Source organism: Sceloporus occidentalis, unplaced genomic scaffold (genome assembly GCF_023333645.1).
Source record: "Sceloporus occidentalis isolate IW3139 unplaced genomic scaffold, rSceOcc1.0.p SCAF_151, whole genome shotgun sequence".
NCBI lineage: Eukaryota > Metazoa > Chordata > Lepidosauria > Squamata > Phrynosomatidae > Sceloporus > Sceloporus occidentalis.
The window spans coordinates 2,203,729-2,222,901 of NW_028317131.1; the positions used below are offsets into that span (position 1 = coordinate 2,203,729).

Below are 19,173 nucleotides of genomic sequence, written 5' to 3' on the forward strand. Positions count from 1 at the left end.
TATTGTGATATATATATCTAATTTGAATTATAATTTTCAGCGATCTGAAAGGATTTAGGATCGGAGATAAAATATAGGGTATCTCCTTAAATTAACATTGTGGATGTGGTTCTACAATCTTTGGTAGCGTCGTTATTTTGCGTGTGTGATAAAATATTGGTTTTACCTATTTTGTCTCATTAATATCCCTAACAACACACATACTCTCTCTCTCTCACACACACATTCTCTCACACACATTCTCTCACACACACTCACTCTCACACACATTCTCTCTCACACACTCACTCTCTCACACACATTCTCTCTCACACACACTCACTCTCTCACACACATTCTCTCTCACACACTCACTCTCTCACACACATGCTCTCTCACACACATTCTCTCTCACACACACTCACTCTCAAACACATACTCTCTCACACACACACTCACTCTCTCACACACACACACTCTCTCTCAATGTAGACTAATGGTGAAAATCTATATGGTGAAAACAGATGTCGATAACTAATGTACTCCTGTTGGCGTGTTTTATAGTCACAGTGCATACAGTGATTAATAACTGCACCCTTTTTTAGTATTATACGGGGGGCCATCTAAAATAAAGTTAAAAAAAAATTGTTATTCAATGACAATATTCTGTGAGGACAGATGGTTTAAAAGTTATTTTCAAGATTTCCTGCTAGAAAAAATACTCTCTTTGCAACCTTACATCATTGCTACAAGAAACCTAGGGATTTATACGGTGCCATCACATTTATCTGTGGTAGATTATCACTAATAAAACTGGTTGCCGTGTCTTGCGTACGTCACAAACATTTACAAGAAGCTCCAGTAAACAAAAATTTACAAAAGATATTATATCCTGTCGATCTTTTAAAGAAAATTAGATTTTTAGTATTGGACCTGGGTCAGATTTAAAGCATTTGGGCTTCTCCCTGAACTTCTTCAATGTGTTTTCTTGCAATTCCCCATACAGCCACCAGGGGATCTAGAATAACATGGATTTTAGGTAGCATATACATCATCACTGGATCCTTACTGTGCTCTCTTTGTGGGTTTCCCATGCATTCTCCTTCAGTAAATGCGTAATGGATAGGGCTGGAGATAGGGCTAGAGCTGCATATGGAGCACATTGTCTCCAAAATGTTTTTTGACCTGCTTTATTAGTGGGCCTCATGACTGAAGTTGTTGAATTTTATCAGCTTCCTGCACTCAATTATCTCCCCCCTCTTCTAATTGTTTAGCATCCTCCTGTGCGGCCATCTCATTGCTTAAAGACACCTCATCGGGATATGGTGGGCAGTCGTCTTCTGGCACAAGCTTCCTATCAAAGCCCTGATGAACCATCACCTCTGAGGACTCGTTGCTGACGGACTCCTGGTCGTAACTTCGGAAGCCGCTCTTCACTTTCATTATGTAGTGGCTCAGCACGTTCTCGTTTTCTTTGGGGCTGTCAGGTACCCCGCATTCCCCAATGGAGCGCCGTAGATGCTTCACCTCAGATTGGAGACGGATAACGTTTTTGTTAAGTTCTGTTATTCGGTTCCCCAGATCTGCAAAAAGTAAAATGTACGATGTTATATATTCTAGATTTGATAATTTACCAAGTCACGCCAACAGGAGACCGGCAATCCAAAACCTTTTCGCACGTGTACAGAAACTGGAGAAAGCCACCTAGAAAAAGCTATTCTAGGGGTAAACCTCTCAATGAAAGACAAAGTTTGGTAAAGTAAGCAAAACAAAACCAAAAAAATCCAAGCCCTCCCCATGCAAGATGGCGGCCCCGCTGATGTTGTGTGCGTGGTGAGCCCCACGCGCAGGAAGAGGCAATTGTTGTAGAGGAAGTGGGTGGGGAGTAGGGCGTATTTTTTGCATTTTGCAGGAACATTCTCTAGATACAACCATTTCCCATATATCTATATACATATATGCAGTAGCGTACCTAGGGTGGGGGGGGTCTGCACCGGGTGGTGCCACTCATCAGGGGGGTGCCAACTTGCCGGCACCCAGCACCCCTCCAGAGACAGACAGTAATGTCCGCCGCTGGAGGAGCAGGCTCGCATGGGAGCGGTATCGGAGGTCTTTAACAGACCTCCGGCTCCCTTGAGTGATTTTAAGCCGGTTCCCTTGATCCGCGCGGCAACTGCTGCTGTGCGCCGGGGTTTGTTGTCAGATCCCGGCGCACAACACTGAAGCTGCGCCCACAGCTGTCCGTGCCCTCTGAACCCGGAAGAAGACAGAAGAAGCGGAAGAGAAAGAAAAGTAGCTGACTGCTATAAGAAGAAAAGAGGAAAGGTAGAAAATCATTCAGTGAGAGTGACAGTGAGAGTGGATTGGTATGTGTGGAATCTGTGGATTGGTATGTGTGGAATCTGTGGATTGGTAAATGTGGATTGGTAAGTGTGGAATCTGTGGATAGGTAAGTGTGGATTGGTAAATGTGTGAGAGTGATGGGTGTTATGCTGTACCATTTCCAATGTCTTTTTCATTATATAATTATGCTCTAAAGTACATCATAACTCCCATCACTCTATACTGTTCCATACAGTGGCAGAGCTGGGAGACAGAGGCCTTGCACCCCCACCGCAGGACTCCTGAAAGGTAAGTGAACTTCAAAGGGGGGAAAGGGTAGATAGTTAGGAGGGGGTAGATAGGGAGAAGGGAGTGAGATGGGGGGATAGGGCAGAAGGGGGTGAGAATGGGTAGATAGGGAGAAAGGAGGGTAGCAAGAATATTGAAATAAAGAGTCAGAATGAGAGAGAGAAAATGAATGGATTAATGTGTGGATGAATTGTGTGAATGAGTGAGAGAATTAATGAATTTGTGAGAATGCATCAATGAATATGTGTAAATAATTTGTGTGAAATAATAAATGATTGTGTGAATGAATTGTGTGAATGAAAGTGAATTAGTGAGTGACTGTAAAAGTGTTTGTGTTAATCATAGGTGTATAGTTGATTTGTCAAAATTGCAAAGATGGTATAAGCAGAGTGTTTATGGGACAAAAATGGCACATGCAGGGTGTTTATGGGACAAAGATGGCACAGGTAGCGTGTTTATGGGACAAAGATGGCACAGGTAGCGTGTTTATGGGAAGATGGCGTACACTTGGCTGTTTGGGAACAATGCTGACTCATGCTGGGCTGTTTGGGGGCAAAGATGGCACGTCATGTGTGTGTGCAATTTGGGTGCTGGTCAGGTTCTATGTGAGCTATGTGGACGTCCGCTTTGGGGTGTGCAATCTGTGATATATGCCTGTAATTTAGGGGGTTTTATCTATACCTTTTATTGCTGAGTTTTTATGTGATTTCTAGTTGATCTATACCTGCAATGCTGTTTCCGTACATTATTATTGTATATATGCAAATACAGGATTTGTACGTCTGATTCTATGCCTCCAGTGCTGAGTTCACATGTGAACAATAATAATAACAATATTAATATATATATATGATTGCTAACAGCAGTCACACTCCTATCATGCCCAGACAACCAGTACATGCTAGAACCTGGGTATGCATGGGCATGATAGCTGTTAACAATCATATATATATATATATATATATATATATTGCTATTTTATTGTTTTGTCCAATTTTGATGTGTTACTTACTTTTAATAAAAGTGTGAGATTTTTTTTTGGTGTGGGGGGGTCATTTTCGGTTTTGGCCAAGTAAATGCAGAATTTTTGGTTTCGGTCCAGAATTTTCATTTTGGTGCATCCCTACTAAGCCAGACACTGAAGTGGTAGGCCTATACCACATCAATGTTTGGCTTAGTATATAGTGATAGGGGTTATTGTCAATGTCTGGCTCAGTGTATAGTGATGGGGATTACACTGTACCACTGTCAATGTCTGCCTCAGTATATAGTGATAGGTGATATGCTGTACCACTGTCATTGTCTGCCTCAGTATATAGTGATAGGTGTTATGCTCTACCCCGTGAATGTCTGCCTCAGTATATAGTGATAGGTGTAATGCTGTACCCGTCAATGTCTGCCTCAGTATATAGTGATAGGGGTTATGCTGTACCCTCGTCAATGTCTGCCTCAGTATATAATGATAGGTGTAATGCTGTACCCCCGTCAATGTCTGCCTCAGTATATAGTATATAGTGATAGGTGTTATGCTGTACCACCTTCAATGTCTGTGCCAGTATATAACGATAGCAGCTATGCAGTTTTAAAGTGTGTGTGTGGGGGGGTGCCACATACAGCATCCGCCCCAGGTGCCAAATGCTCTAGGTACACCCCTGCATATATGTCATGCATATGTATGTTGTGGGGTCTAAGTTGGTACATGCACTGGGCCCATGTTTCATATGAGACAGTATAAGGGTCTCATACTCCAATTTAACCCTAGAAATATATGTTTTATAACTGGGGCTATTTATTTACAGACATGTTCTGTGCAGCTGTTTTCCCACCAACATCTTCCAAATAAAATAAAAAATGCATTTTTCTAAAAAATTTAAAACTTCACCTGTTTTTCCACGTACAAAAAAACCCCCCAATTTGAATTTGGTAACGTTTTCTTGCGTTCATCAATTTTTTTTGATGGGGGGGGTTAGTTTGATTCCGTTACCTTTCCGTCGGCTCTCCTCAAACTCCCTCCTGGCGGTGTCGATGTATCTCTGGACCAGAACTCTGATCACCTGTAGACGATACGAGGCTCGGCTTTCTCCTTGTAAATCGCTGCATCCTCCGTTCCTGTTAGACTGAGGATACAAACTTCTTCAGGGGACATATATATATATATATATATATATATATATATATATATATACACATGTATTCACCATTAATAGAAAGACCTGCCTGATTGATCAACCCTTGATTAAGAACCTAAATGATGAAAGAACTGATTTTTCGCTGATAGAAGTAACCGAAATGCAGAAATCTTCGTATAAAACGCAACTTTTATTGTAGCGGCACAAAATAAAACATCACGATGCAAAGGTTACAAGTCAGCTAGCGGCCTGATGCGTTAGGTTAGGTGAGACCTATGATTAAGTCCTGTTCTGGACGAAACGCGTCGGGTTGCCAGCTGACTTGTAACCCGTTCGTCTTGCTGTTTTATTTTGTAGCGCTACAATAAGCGTTACGTTTTATACTTCGGTCTCTTCTATCGGCGAAAAAGCCTTTTATATGGTTTGTATTTTGAAGTGCGGTGATCCGTTTGACAGACAAGAGAAGAGACTTGTTCTCGGTGGCCAGCTGGACCTTATAACCAGTGCCGGTACTTATATCTCTTACTCTTCTGGACCTAAATATAATCTTCCGGTTGTTGGCAGGACAACTCACCAATGTCACTGTACAGTACATTATAAAGATCCAACCTCAGTGAGCTTCTGCTGTGGGGAGAACCTTGCTTGACCATGTATGATGGTCAATGGTGGTCAAGCAGGAGAAACGTCTTGCGAGTCAGCTAGCGCAGCCCTTCTTGTGGGAGACACTTTCTAGGGGTCGCCTTCAAAATAAATAATGTATTTGGCGAGTCAAAACCTCAAGTCTCCTACAAGCTCTCTTGGGATGTAACTCCCAGAAGGAAATCAATTACTTTATCAAGTTTCTGCATCACCATTGGGCGAGTAGAGGCTCTTTACGGGTGGTGGTCACAGATACGTAAAAATTAGATGTGTCTTGGAAAATGAAAATTGCTGATATGGCAAAAAAGAGGATTTTTCCTACAGTGTCCTACAGCGTCCCGTCCGGGGCTAGATTTGTTGATGTATTATTTTTATTTCACTTACGATTGTAGAGATTGGAGGGTATTCCGGTTTTTTCTTGGGCTTGTAGCAGCACAGGAATTTAAAAATGGCTCTGCAATCAAACAAACATAACATTTAGGAGTTCGTCAGCCATGGAGATGCATATCGAAAGGCTTCGGCGGGTTTCGGGTCGAATTTATATAGGTGTAATAATCCATTTAGGGATCATGATATGTTTTTTTGATACATAAAAATAACAAAATACGAATATAGATACAAAATAATGTTGCCTGTAGTAGTCCTAGATATCTACTCTAACTCTGGATACAAATAGTGTAGATTATCAATGTAAAGCGAGGGTTTTTTTTATATATAGTGCCCGTTTCTCCAGACTTTCTTATTGAATAAATCATCTTTTTACCTGATGACATAAAAGAGAGCTTTGGGAGTGGGGATGATATTGAAAGGAACAGGGAGAGTCAGCCCTTCTCGAAAATATGAAAGGTAAAGTTTTGAGCGAGCGAATTTCCATTCCACATCCGCGTCGTCCTATAGAGATGAGACATAAAGAAATCGTAAAGCGTAAAGGTGTCTTCTGAGAAGATAGGTGAGAAGGTAGCATAGAGATGGAAGGGGGACGTGAGATGAGAGCAAGAGCTCTGACGCCAAAGGAAGATTTAAAAGGTCGGATCACTGATTTACACACAGGACATTGTTAAGGCTGAAGGCAGAAGAAAGATGTAACGAGCAGGAGCTAACCTCGATCTTCTGGAAGGAGTTGGTGATCATAGCGATAAGCATGTTCAGCAGGACAATGACCATGACTATGGTGAACAGTCCGTATAGAGCACGGCCAACAAACTCAGCCACCACAAAGTGATTCATGTCAACCGTCGTTCTTTCCACCATCTGAAACATGGTCCAGAAGAGGAACTGGAAGGTTTCATTAAAGCTGAAAATGTACAACATAGTTTATTTCCATAGGATTTCAACTAATGAACACAGCAGCTGCACAATCTTCGATAGGGAGATTCCCACCGAGATCCCAGGGGCTGTATGAGCCAACGGGCCAACAAACATACATGATATGTGAAATGTACCAAACCAATGTTCAGAAGAGGTGACGGCAACAGTAAAAGCTGTACAATTTAGAACATTTATGGAACATTGGAGTAGGTCAGATAGGGGTAGGACAGCTGGTGGTAAGATTGCCGGTATTTGTGCGCTGTTATCATATTGTTGCCTAAAAACATACTTGCCGAGCTTGTCTGATTCACTGTAGTTCACATAGATGTTGTTGAGTCCACACAGAAAAGCAGTGAGAATTATCATCAGGATAAACATAAACCTGTGAGAACGCGAGATCAATATTATTAGTAAGGCTATCGAGCGATCACTTGTGAAGTTTCAGCGACCGCTCGGCGCCCCTCACTCTCCGTGACTCCGTCGCGGTGCCGGCGTTTCATGCTGAGCGCCGTAATTATTCCGGCGCTCAGCTGTGAAGCGCGCACCGCGGCAGAAGACAGACGCCTCCTGCTCCCACCGCAGGACTCCGGCAACAAGGTAAGTAGGGATACGGGGGGGGTCAGTGAGAAGGGGCAGTGAGAAGGGGCAGAGTGGGGGGGGCAGTGAGAAGGGGATGGGGGGGCGCCGGAGGTGTAGTCCGTACAGGGCGCCAGAACACTTAAGGCCGGCTCTGAGTGTTAGTGACGTGCATACCTGGGAGCTCAACACCCGAATCCTACGGGTCACGTGACACAACCCCACTCCCTGCCCATTTTTTCTTTAACTGGGGGTGTATCCTGTGATGTCAGAGATGGAAACGCCCACTGATGGCATCAGTAACGCACCCGACATCAGCGGGACCGCCCACTTATATCAGCGGGACCACCCACTGATGTCAGTGGGCAGTCCTGGCTGCGTCCCGCAAGGGTAGACTCCGGGTAGCCGGAGCCCACAAGTCCCCGGGCATGATGATGTGTAAATCCGTTCAGGGTGGATATAACAAGGATTCGTCTATGGAGTTCCTGAGGATAAAACCAAGCTTGTATCTGAAAGTTTTACACGAAAGCTATTCCTCACCTTATCATATCATCGATCATTTTCCCAATGGATATCTGCAGGGTTCCCAGGGTCTCGTGGGCAGGCAGGATATAAGCCAAGCGAGTGAAACTCAGCATACTGGTTACGGCAAACAGAACTTCGGCAATGAACTGGGGATCCTCCATGTTCCATTCCTCCCTCTCTGAAAGAACCCATGAAATAAGGGCAAATTTACGAGACCGCCGGCAAGTCCACGTTTAGCTTTTCTACCTCGCAACTGAAAACTTATATTCACCAAGCCCTGTCTGCCTTTTGCACATAAATATAATAAAACAGGTAGACATTCTTCAAGGTTGTATGTTGGATAATATTGAGCTCCAAGCATTGGAAACAGAAAATGAAACGACGACACATGTTTCAAGGAATTAATGGATGAAAAAAAATCATCTTCTGCTCATGTTTCATAGAAATTTAGCTTTAATAACATTTTCTTTATTCAAAGAAAGTGCTTCTGGCTCATGTGCGCTCACAAGATGTTGTACCATAATCTTCTCGTTACCGGACGCCTCACCTGCCTTGGTGAAGTAAAAGCAGATGGCGGAGTCTGGATCATCCATGCAGGTCGTATAACCTTTCACGGTCACCAGGATCCTCAGAGAGAACGAGGCCAGGTACATGCTGATTGTGACGATGTCCAAGAAGTTCCACCAGTCCAAGAAATAGCTCCTCAAACCTTCAATCCAGACCTCTTTACATTCGTGCCAAAGGAACCCTACCAAAGACAACTACACCAGTGGGTGATTGAGCATGGGCCTTCAAGAAAAGACCTCTGAGGTCCAAAAGCTCATGTACCTTAATAGCTATTTCTATAATGGTATCTACTTCAACAAAAGACCCCCTGTTGTAGACTGACCTGCCACCCAGATCATGTGTAAGGAGTTCTGCCAAATGGCTTGGTTCCTGCCTTCATATATATCATGCCTCCTCTCCATTATCAAGGACTCCACCAATAGGAAGACGAGGAACCACAAGTAAGAGGCGGAATGAAGAAGGAATTTTATTACCGGGATCTTCAGGATTTTGCCAACCTGCGACAAAACGAGAGTTCAGCCATTAAACCAAATGAAACCTGTGCGACTTCCAACTATGGGTAGAGGCTACAGTAAATCTTATAGAGTCTATTCACCAAGAATCAGTAAAAATGTTCTAGAAATTATAGCTTCTGCTTCACGAAAATTTCACCTTCACGGATTTTTTGGGGATATTTGGGAGAAGGTCACTCCTACCTTGGACTTTGGAGCCAGCCAATACACAAGACATAAGAGAGGCATGGTGAAAAATATGGCGCAGGCAATGAACAGTTTCCAAATGGTGTTGCTGCCCCGCCAGCCCGACAGCTTCCCGCTCCAGATCGAGGACAGGACTTGCTGGCAAATGGGATGAGCCACAAACTGCATTAAAGGGGCGAGAAATTAAAAATGTGGACATATATATAAAAAGGGCGGTTGCACCAAATATTCATTTGATTTTGATTTTTCTTCAATAACTTTGCATTTTGTTTAATGCTAAAAATAAACAATTAACATGACTATATTTAAAATAGATAGCATTATACATATATATAATGGGTAATCATCAATAATTTGGGGTATTATTAATGGAATGCCCGGCTCCTGTCTTTCTACCGGACCATATATTTAAGGTTGGCGCACCCTCTTCTGGTTGTGATGCACGGCTAAGCGAAGCCTGGCCAGGTTCGGGATCCCATCCTCGAAGGCTTGATTGTCCATCTGCTCCTCGTCGCTGTCGTCCCCGCAGTCATTGAGCACGGCGGTTACTTCGCTTTGGTTTCGGCACATGCCCAGCAGCTCCACCGCAAACTCCTGACACAGGTCCTCCAAACTCAGGTATTCCGGCTGCAAGTACAGACCACGTAATAGACATAAATCAACAAAAATATTTACTTTGGCGAGAAAGAAATCTGTAATCTCTCTTTTCTTCTCTTTTTTTTAATGTTTTTTTTTTAATATTATTTCTTTGTTTCCTTATCTGATGTTTTTAAGTCTAAACTATGTATAATCTATTTATATGTACTTGGAAATTTATACCTAATAAAAGAAATATTTATAAAAAAAAAAAATCTGGAACTAAAAGGAGACATTATTTATTGTTAGACTATAATGGGATGAATAGAATTTACATTCTTCCCCTTTTGTCAGGTTTAGAGACCAATACACCAGCCACAGCTAATTTGAAGAAAATGATAAGTTGGACATTTGTCTTTTTTCAACTTAAATTACCGTGAATGCTCAACAATTTTACTAAAACAATGCATAGCATCCACTTGTATAAAATAAATGACTACAAATGAAAGTCATTTAGCTGCTCCTAAAGAACAGTCCAAAGGTCTCTTGTGGTTGGAGCTTCGGCGTCTTTCCACGATCTGCGTTATCCCTTGTGTTCTGGGTATACTTTGGCTTCTCCGCTTTGCGTTCCTCACGTCAACGCGTTTCGCCTTCAGGGATTCGTCATGGGACGTTGAAGCTCCGATCAGAGACTTTTGGACTGTTCCTCAGGAGCCAAAGATTTCCTCGTCGGATACGTATCTTGTTAAGTAGGTTTTACGCACTTTATTCCATTGTTACTACTTTGACTACACAAAAGGAAGGCAGTTATGGAAACTACAGTTCTACCGCGGACGGTGAAGATGAGGCCATGTCCGGCGCAGCATCATCTGAACATGAATTATTAAAGCAGACCTTGAACTCTGGCTCCTTCCTCGACAGGCGCTTTATTTCTCTGCTTAGCTTGAAAGCGCGCAGCATGGCGTCCTCGCTGGCTATGGAAAGGTAAGCTCTGCTGGCGATGCCCTTGTATGTATTGATGCGGGACAGCGAGAATTTGAGGAGATCGTACTTGCGTCCATTGCTACATTCCAAGCAGGCGCAAGAGATCTTGTGAGGGGTTGTGATCACGTGACCTTTCTTCATCAACATCTCTACGATCTCATAGAGGTCCTTCTCGCAGGCCAAGGTGAGCGGAGTCACCCCGGGGGCAAAACGAGAATTGTCAATGGAATTGTCGAAGAAAGCCAATGAAAATGACTTGATGTCCATTTTAATCCCTTTCTCCCGGTCTAGCCGGTCCAGTAACATCTTAACCACGTGTGGCTGGTTGGTGTCCACAGCTACCAGCAGAGCTTCGTGGATCTGGCGGAAGTCAAACTTCACGCAGTGCAGCAGGGTCTTCATGATCTCCTCATTGCCTGTCCGGATGGCCAAGTTGAGGGCCTCCCTCCATGACCTGTCCTCACTATCATCCAGCTGACGTAGGATTCCATCGCTGACCTGCAGAAGCTGCTGGACCTGAATGAGGTTTCCATCATGGATGGCGTTGATGAGGGAAGCGGGAAACTTGAGCTTTTTGTTGACAATTTCCCTCCAGTTGGCTTGCTGTAGAGTTTTAAAAAAACAACAACAAAATAAGTTAATTTAAAAAGAATCACAAAAGGATCCTTAGAGAGTATAATAAATCCAGGTTAAACAAGTTTCATAAGCATCCTCAAACTCCTTATTGGAATTATGTTTCTCTAGAAATGTTCTTCATTTGGGGTAACCGGCGCTAATGTCCACTTATATCACACTGAGAAGCGTGCTCTTTTTTAGCCACAGGTCTTCAAGAACTAACCATCGGTGGAAATTACTGGCTTTCTATGAGCATTTGTCGCCAACCATCATATCAGGGATGTCACACACATGTTGTATCATACAAGTGGAGAAAAGTAACCCACACAGCATTGAGGTTTGTGTATAAAAAGTAATTGTGCGATTAGAAAATTCGCAAGGTAGGCGATTGGGGGCTTGACTCCGTGAAGGGGTCCGGTGAACCAGGACATGGCCACAGAGCGACCTGAGCTTGAAGAAGAGATGTATCTCGGCTGGAAAGTGCCCTAGCTCCAGTCGCCCCGTACCACTTACCTATGTGGCCATTGCTACATTCTGCTATTTTTCAGAAACCTTTATTGAAACATTTCACTCAGCTCTACCTAGTCAGGTTTTTTTTCTAATGTGGAGCATAAATCATATTACAACAATGGTTTTATATAGTGATCTACATTTTTATGCATTGAGAATTTCATATAAAGAGCAAGTTCAGTAAACGTGTAAATTTCAAATGGAGATCGAGGGACACTGTTTGGTGGGTAGAGGCTATCCTAAACAAGATTGTAAGCTCTTTGAGCCGGGCCCTCCTCACCTGTTGTCTCTGTAAGTCAATTTGTTATGTTACATACTACTTGTTATGCCCTGTCTACCCATTGTACAGCGCTACAGAATTTGATGGCGCTATATAAAACAATAAATAATAAATGTATTTGTTCCGTTTCTAAATGTTAGAAGTTAGTGCTTGTGCATTTAGCAGCACCTAGTGGTCATTTAGGTAAATTACATCTCTATTATCTCAAATTTAGGTTTTTCGCCACATAGCTGGGGTATTTCGTGCCCATTTCGCCTTCATTTCTTATGATAAATATTTCATCGGAATCCTGCTGTCAGCCCAAGTAGAAAGTTGTGATCCACTTTCTGGATTCTTCTTGCGGAGTGTGAGCCTCTAGCAACAGAGATTGTTAAGTCACACAGATCCTATTGTAGATCTATTATCACAAATACCCCTGGGCGCGTCAGCGATTAAATAAAATGTGATGCTGCAGCATCCGACGTATAACAGAAAATAGCGACGGGCCTACTTATAGTATTACGCAAGTGTAAACAAGTTGTTAGCATGTTGCATATATGTTGTATGTAAGCTACACTGTAGAGCCCTTGACAATTACTGTTGCAACATGCCGTGGGGCGCCCCCCTTCTCCGCAAAAAAAGCTATATGATTATATAGAAGGAAAACCTTCTCGCCCTCGGGATATTAGTGTCACCCATTGGATAGTAGGCTTTGTTGGATCATTGGCCATTAAGGGGTTAATGTTGTATGGAAGGCGTTGAATAGGGGATCTAGATAGATGTTCTTTTGTAGCTGTGTAAACCTGGGATCTACTGCACACCTGGGATTTACTCCACACCTGGGATCTACTGTGCACTTGGGATCTGCATCTTTCCATATGCCAAAAGAGATTAATTGAAGACAACATCTTGTTACTGACGGAGATTACAGGAGAATGCATTGCATATTTGCTGCTTTACTATAAAGTGACATAAAGTACTAAAAAGAATAACTATAGATGGATGCATTAGGAAAGGCCAGTGGACTACAACTCACAAGATCCTTAGCTGCCTCAATTCTATCATCATATGACTGCATTCACCTATATATATATATATATATATATATATATGGCTACATATATTACACGGGAGCTGCCGAGAATATTCCCGACATATTCCACCCGTAACGATCTCTTACATATTTAAATTAAAGATCTTTAATTTACCCAGTAACCGGCAGCTAAAATGAATCAAGGAAATAACAGGAGCTGAGGAGCCCCTCCAAGCTAGAAGATAAACCCAGAATTCTCTTATTTTCAGAATTTATTTTTATTAAGATAAAGCTGATCCCAGTGAAATTGGGCCACGTTTGGTCCGCATCGGGGTGTATTCACTAATGCGGGGCTATGGCATCAATGTCCACATCTCAACTCTCTGAATTCACTTTATACAGGGGTAAGCCTACTGACCCCGCAAACTGCATAGTTAAACCCTCCGAATGAACTAAACTAAGCCGGCCAGCTCAGCCCCTCGTAATACACAACGCCGTCACGGGAGGCGGAAACTCCTCTCTTAGTAAATATACCCCCATAGATCTATGGTCGACCTCAGCCATTACCCTGCCGGAACAACTTAGCCCAAATGTTTCGTACATGAAGCAGTCAGCCTAACCAGTGCCAATACAAACCGATCCACTCAAGGGTTAAAAATATGGCAACATTGTATTCAATTTTAACAACAAATCATTCCTTTTTTTAAAAAAACGTTGCTACTTTTCAGAACACGGGAAAGCAGAAGAGTAAAACTGTAACATTTTCATACTGTTTTATATATAGCGCCATCATATTCCGCAGAGCTGCACAAAGGGTTAACAGGACATAGCAAGTAGTGCGTCTACAGAATTGGATTTTTAAATAAAACAGATATTTCTGGAGAATCCGTAGCGGATCAGGGGACATACCGTTAAATTTTCCATGCTGTGGTTTGTCCTCTTAGGGAACTGGCGCTGGAAAAGTTTAACCCCTTTTTTGCTGGGATTGCCCCATGGAAGGTATACGGCGAAGCCTCCTAAATCACCTGGAGCATGGAACTGACTCTTGAAGCATTCGTATGCGATGAAGCTTGTATGAGTGAATCCCCATATACGCGCAGCTTGTCGTGCGTACTCCGGCAGCGAGCGGTAACAGTTATCTATTGTGAACTATTCTATTACGGTCTGTCGCCTGCACCCACATGCCCCTGGAGAGGGCGGCTAGCAGCGCAGGTCATTATGGAAAGAGAAAAAGAATCTGTTCTAATGAAACCCCTCTAAGGATTTAAGGATGGAAATTAATTGTTTGCCTCCTGTCGCTGTAACACTTTGTGTTCCGGAGGATGTATAGCCGTTCTCCTCCTCGTCAAAAGGGGTTTACTTTAAACTTTCTATGGTATGAATGTAACAATTTTACCCTTAGCACAAGAGATCACAATCTAAAACAAATGGGCATAAGATCTAACTTGTTAACTTTTTTTTATTTATTTTTTATTACTGCGCAGGTGGTAGATAAGTGGAACAGCCTCCGTGCAGAAGTGGTAAGAGTTAATGCAGTGAGGCAATTTAAACGGGCATGTTGCAGGTAGCTTCGCTTTTCGATTCAGTAAGTCCAGATAGTTATTTGATGTACAAAGGGACATTATATATATATATATATATATATATATATATTTAAAAAACTCAATAAATTATATGACTATCCTGAAAGCAAGGCGAGATTATACTAATTCTAAGAAGAATAAGAGAATGCAGGGCCACCGCATTGCGTCGGGCAAACAGATTTCCAATTTCCAAACAGACGTGGAAATTGATAGCAACTAAAATAAAAATGAAGCCCGTCTCTTTATAAAATGACTCTTTTGATGGAGAAAATCCCCATGAAATGTCAAACTGCGACTGTTCCGTAGCACATTAAAGGCAAGCAGGCCTGAGTGCGATATAACGTTATTTATTTACCTGCGGCCGGAGTATCTAAGAACCCTGAAGTGTTTGCGGCTCTTGAGTTTAATATCTCCTATTCAGAGAGACCTGGCCGGGGACAAAGTCCCAAGAGCAAGAATGAACCCGTCGCCTGTTTTTATCAAGCAGCAATAACCTGCCGGTGTCCCTGCCGGTCATACCGATAATGATGGCAGCGAGCAAACCACCCTTCCGCCAATGTCTATATTCTGGAATATCATCCCTTTTAATAAGTATTTATTTTTGACGGATTCTGTTGAATGTGAGTAATGTTATTTTTCTGTTCCGTCACATTTCAGGTCGCTGTAATAGCGTGCTGTGCTGTATTCTACAGAATACCGTATAGGAAGACTAGACGGGGGGGTTATGTTTCTGGTGTTTCTATAAGTGATAGCTTTACGTAGGAAGCATATATATGTATAGCATGTATAGCATATATAAGATATGTAGGGCACACATGGGTTATAACTTCATATTTGGATGAAAGGTAGGATTCCAGCCCAATCTTCACTGATGGTTGGAAATAAAGGGAAATTTGCAAGAAATGCCCTAACCTTGGGAGCAGGTGAAAATGTTTCGTCCCTCCTCTAATGGGGGACACCTCTCTTGAGCCGAAAGCAGAACCTTCAGAGTGGCGAGCGCAGATATCTGGGAGAAGTAAATAATTCAGACACACAAGGTGTTCGTTCTCAGTCACTTCTCAATGTATTCATTGTTACGAGGAGGTTTAAATACTGTTTCAGGGAGGCTGCTACAAGACCCTATGACAGGGGCGTCCAACATGCGGCCTGTGGGACCTCGAGGTACGGCCCGCGTGACATCGGCAGCCAGGATCACAAGAGCCCTGCTGCTTACTTGTGGGAGGGTCTATTCTCTGCTCCAGTCCTGCCTCCTCTGTGGGGAGAACGAGGGAGGCCGCGCCCCCTGCTGAAGTCTGTGAGCGGCATCGAGAGCTGTAGAGCAGGTAAGGGGGTGGAGGAGGGTGTTTGAATGAGTATGCCTGATTGAGGGAATGAATCTGTGAATGAATGAATTTGTGTGTGTGTGATAGCATGGATGTGTAAGTGCTGGAACCTAGGCATGATGGGACTGTGATTGCTGTTAACAATCCCACTCCTATCATGCCAAGTCAGCCAGTACATGCTGAAACCTAGCTAGCTGCCCCCTTGTGTATTGATGCTGCCAGCAGTATGGGGTCTGCACTTGCAGCCACCCTGTAGCAGCATGTACTGGCTGACTTGGGATGATAGGAGTGTGATTGCTAACAGCAATCTGCTAACAGCAATCACAGTCCCATCATGCCTAGGTTCCAGTATTTACTGGTTGCCTGGGTATAAAAAGAGTGTGTTTGCCGTTAGCAATCACACTCCTGTAATCCCAAATCAGCCAGTACATGCTGAAACCTGGCTAGCTGCCTCCCTTGTGTATTGATGCTGCCAGCAGTATGGGGTCTGCACTTACAGCCACCCTGTACCAGCATGTACTGGCTGACTTGGGATGATAGGAGTGTGATAGCTAACAGCAATCTGCTAACAGCAATCACAGTCTCATCATGCCTAGGTTCCAGCATTTACTGGTTGCCTGGGTATAAAAAGAGTGTGTTTGCTGTTAGCAATCACACTCCTATCATGCCAAGTCATATTGTTGATTTTTTTTGTCCAATTGTGGTGTTACTTTTAATAAAAGTGTGGTTACACACTAAAATTGGACAAAAAATACAATGCCCAGCCAACCAGTACATGCTGGAATCTGGGTATGCCTGAGATTGCTGTTAACAATCATAATATAGAATTTTTTTGTACAATTTTGGTGTACAACTTACTTTTATTAAAAGTGTGTGGGGGGTCATTTTCAGTTTCGGCTAAGTGAACCCTGAATTTTCGGTTTTGGTCCAGATTTTCATTTTAGTGCATCGCTAAAATAAATAGAACTTTTTTTTTTTTAAATCGGAGGAGAGCAGGAAAAAATAAAAAAACTAAAATGTATTACCAATGGACATGGTAAAAGCGTAATTTCTGCTAGCTGTTCCTACTGTGGGTGCTTGTGCATGATAGGAGTGTCATTGCTATATTAAATATATATGATTACTAACAGCAATCACACTCCTATCAAGCCAAGTCAGCCAGTACATGCTGGAATCTGGGTATGCCTGGGCATGATAGGAGTGCGATTGCTGTTAGTAATCATATATATCAGGGGCGTCCAACATGCGGCCCGTGGGCCAAATGCGGCCCGCGAGACCTCGAGGTGCGGCCCGCGTAAGATCGGCAGCCAGGGCAACCGATCTTACGCGAGCCGCACCTCAAGCCCTGCTACTTACTTGTGGGAGGGTCTTCTGGACTGCACAGAGGAAGCGGAGTTCACGTGACATCCTACTTCCTCTGTGCTTTAGCAGAGAAGGCAGAGGGAGGCCGCGCCCCCTGCTGAAGTCTGTGAGCGGCATCGAGGAGCTGCAGTGCAGGTAAGGGGGTGGGGAGGGTGTTTGAATGAGTGTGTGTGATTGAGGGAATGAATCTGTGAATGAATGATTATATAAATAAATGAGTGTGTGTGTGTGTGTGTGTGTGATAGCATGGATGTGTAAGTGCTGGAACCTAGGCATGATGGGACTGTGATTGCTGTTAGCAATCACACTCCTATCATGCCAAGTCAGCCAGTACATGCTGAAACCTGGCCAGCTGCCCCCCTTGTGTAGTGATGCTGCCAGCAGTATGGGGTCTGCACTTACAGCCACCCTGTACCAGCATGTACTGGCTGACTTGGCATGATAGGAGTGTGATTGCTAACAGCAATCACAGCGAGCACAGTCCCATCATGCCTAGGTACCAGCATTTACTGGTTGCCTGGGTATGATAGGAGTGTGATTGCTGTTAGCAATCACACTATCATGCCAAGTCATATTGCTAATTTTGTCCAATTGTGTGTTACCTACTTTTATTAAACATGTGAGTTTTTATTATTATTTTTAAAGGTGGGAGTCATTTTCCGTTTTGGCTAAGTGAACCCTGAATGTTTTGGTCTAGAATTTTCATTTTAGTTCATCCGTAGAATAAATCTAGGGAATCCTGAATTTGTAGTCGCAAAACTTTCAAGGCCCAGAAATCAGTGAGAGGAAGAGTAAAGGTTTTGTGTCATTTTACTTTATTTTAATCTGCATATTTTATTAAAGGCCATATTTTTTGTCACAGTGAAAAATGAGTGCGGCCCGCGCACGTATACAATTCTGATGAAGTGGCCCACTGCAGAAAAAACTTGGACACCCCTGATATATATTTAATGTAGCAATGACACTCCTATCATGCACAAGCAGCCAATACATACACATAACCTACAGCCTCCCTGTGCCCTGTGCCCCTACTTACACATCCATGCTATCACATGCATATTCATTCTTTACAAACATTCATACACCCTACCCCACCCTTACCTGAACTGCAGCTCTTGCGGTGCCGCTCGCAGACTTAAGCAGGGGCGCTGTCTCCCTCTGCGTTGCTCGCAGTCTGTTTGTGTGTGTGTGTCAGAACCTGTCCTGGTGTGTATTTGGTCATCTGTTTCCTGTGACTTTACTTACTGTAGGATTAAATTTAACTATTTATCCAGAGATAAAATGCCCTCCTGAATTTGTAGTCACTTCAGAGGACAAAACAACTTTCTTGGCCCAGAAATCAGTGAGAGGAAAAGTAAAGGTTTCGTGTTATTTACTCTATTGCAATCTGCATATCTTATTACGAAGGATTAGTGGCACTAAAATGTGGCTTCAGGCATCCCATGTATGATGACTTTTATTAGTGTATTGATTACTCCCAATCCCATCACATAAGATTCTATCTTGTAGTACCGTATTGGCTCGAATATAGGCCGCACTTTTTCCCCCCACTTTAAGTCTTTAAAGTGGGGGTGCAGCCTATATTCCCGGGCGTCGGGCAGGGTTAGGATACAGATCCCCCGCAGCGGTCCAGGGGACCTGCATCCTACTCCCCGATACGCTTAGACACCCTCCCCTGCCAGCACTTTCCACGGGGGGGGGTGCCGGCACGGGAGGTTGTCTAAGCGCATCGTGCGGATGGTCACCGGCTGTGGAGGTTGTTTACCCGCATCGTCGCAGCCGGTGACCGTCCGCACGATGCGTTTTACCTCTGCCCCCAAGACTTACCAGAGGAGACTCCCGGGTGTCTTGCGGGGCCGGCGGGGGACATCTACGCA

General features: G+C 43.4%; 1 protein-coding gene across 1 annotated transcript in view; it reads right to left on the reverse strand.

The window, feature by feature from the left end:
• Window positions 1-1,221: 1,221 nt before the first annotated feature.
• LOC149280633 (uncharacterized) overlaps window positions 1,222-19,173 on the reverse strand; it is a 34,933-nt gene continuing 16,981 nt past the window's right edge. Inside the window, exons 13-24 of the mRNA XM_089500335.1 lie at window positions 10,523-11,215; window positions 9,476-9,679; window positions 9,050-9,214; window positions 8,677-8,851; window positions 8,335-8,535; window positions 7,803-7,965; window positions 6,976-7,068; window positions 6,480-6,672; window positions 6,142-6,269; window positions 5,763-5,832; window positions 4,595-4,727; window positions 1,222-1,562 (exon numbers count right to left, since the gene is read on the reverse strand). Coding sequence (XP_089356461.1) covers window positions 1,222-1,562; window positions 4,595-4,727; window positions 5,763-5,832; window positions 6,142-6,269; window positions 6,480-6,672; window positions 6,976-7,068; window positions 7,803-7,965; window positions 8,335-8,535; window positions 8,677-8,851; window positions 9,050-9,214; window positions 9,476-9,679; window positions 10,523-11,215 — 2,559 coding nt within the window. The remainder of the gene's footprint in view (window positions 1,563-4,594; window positions 4,728-5,762; window positions 5,833-6,141; window positions 6,270-6,479; window positions 6,673-6,975; window positions 7,069-7,802; window positions 7,966-8,334; window positions 8,536-8,676; window positions 8,852-9,049; window positions 9,215-9,475; window positions 9,680-10,522; window positions 11,216-19,173) is intronic.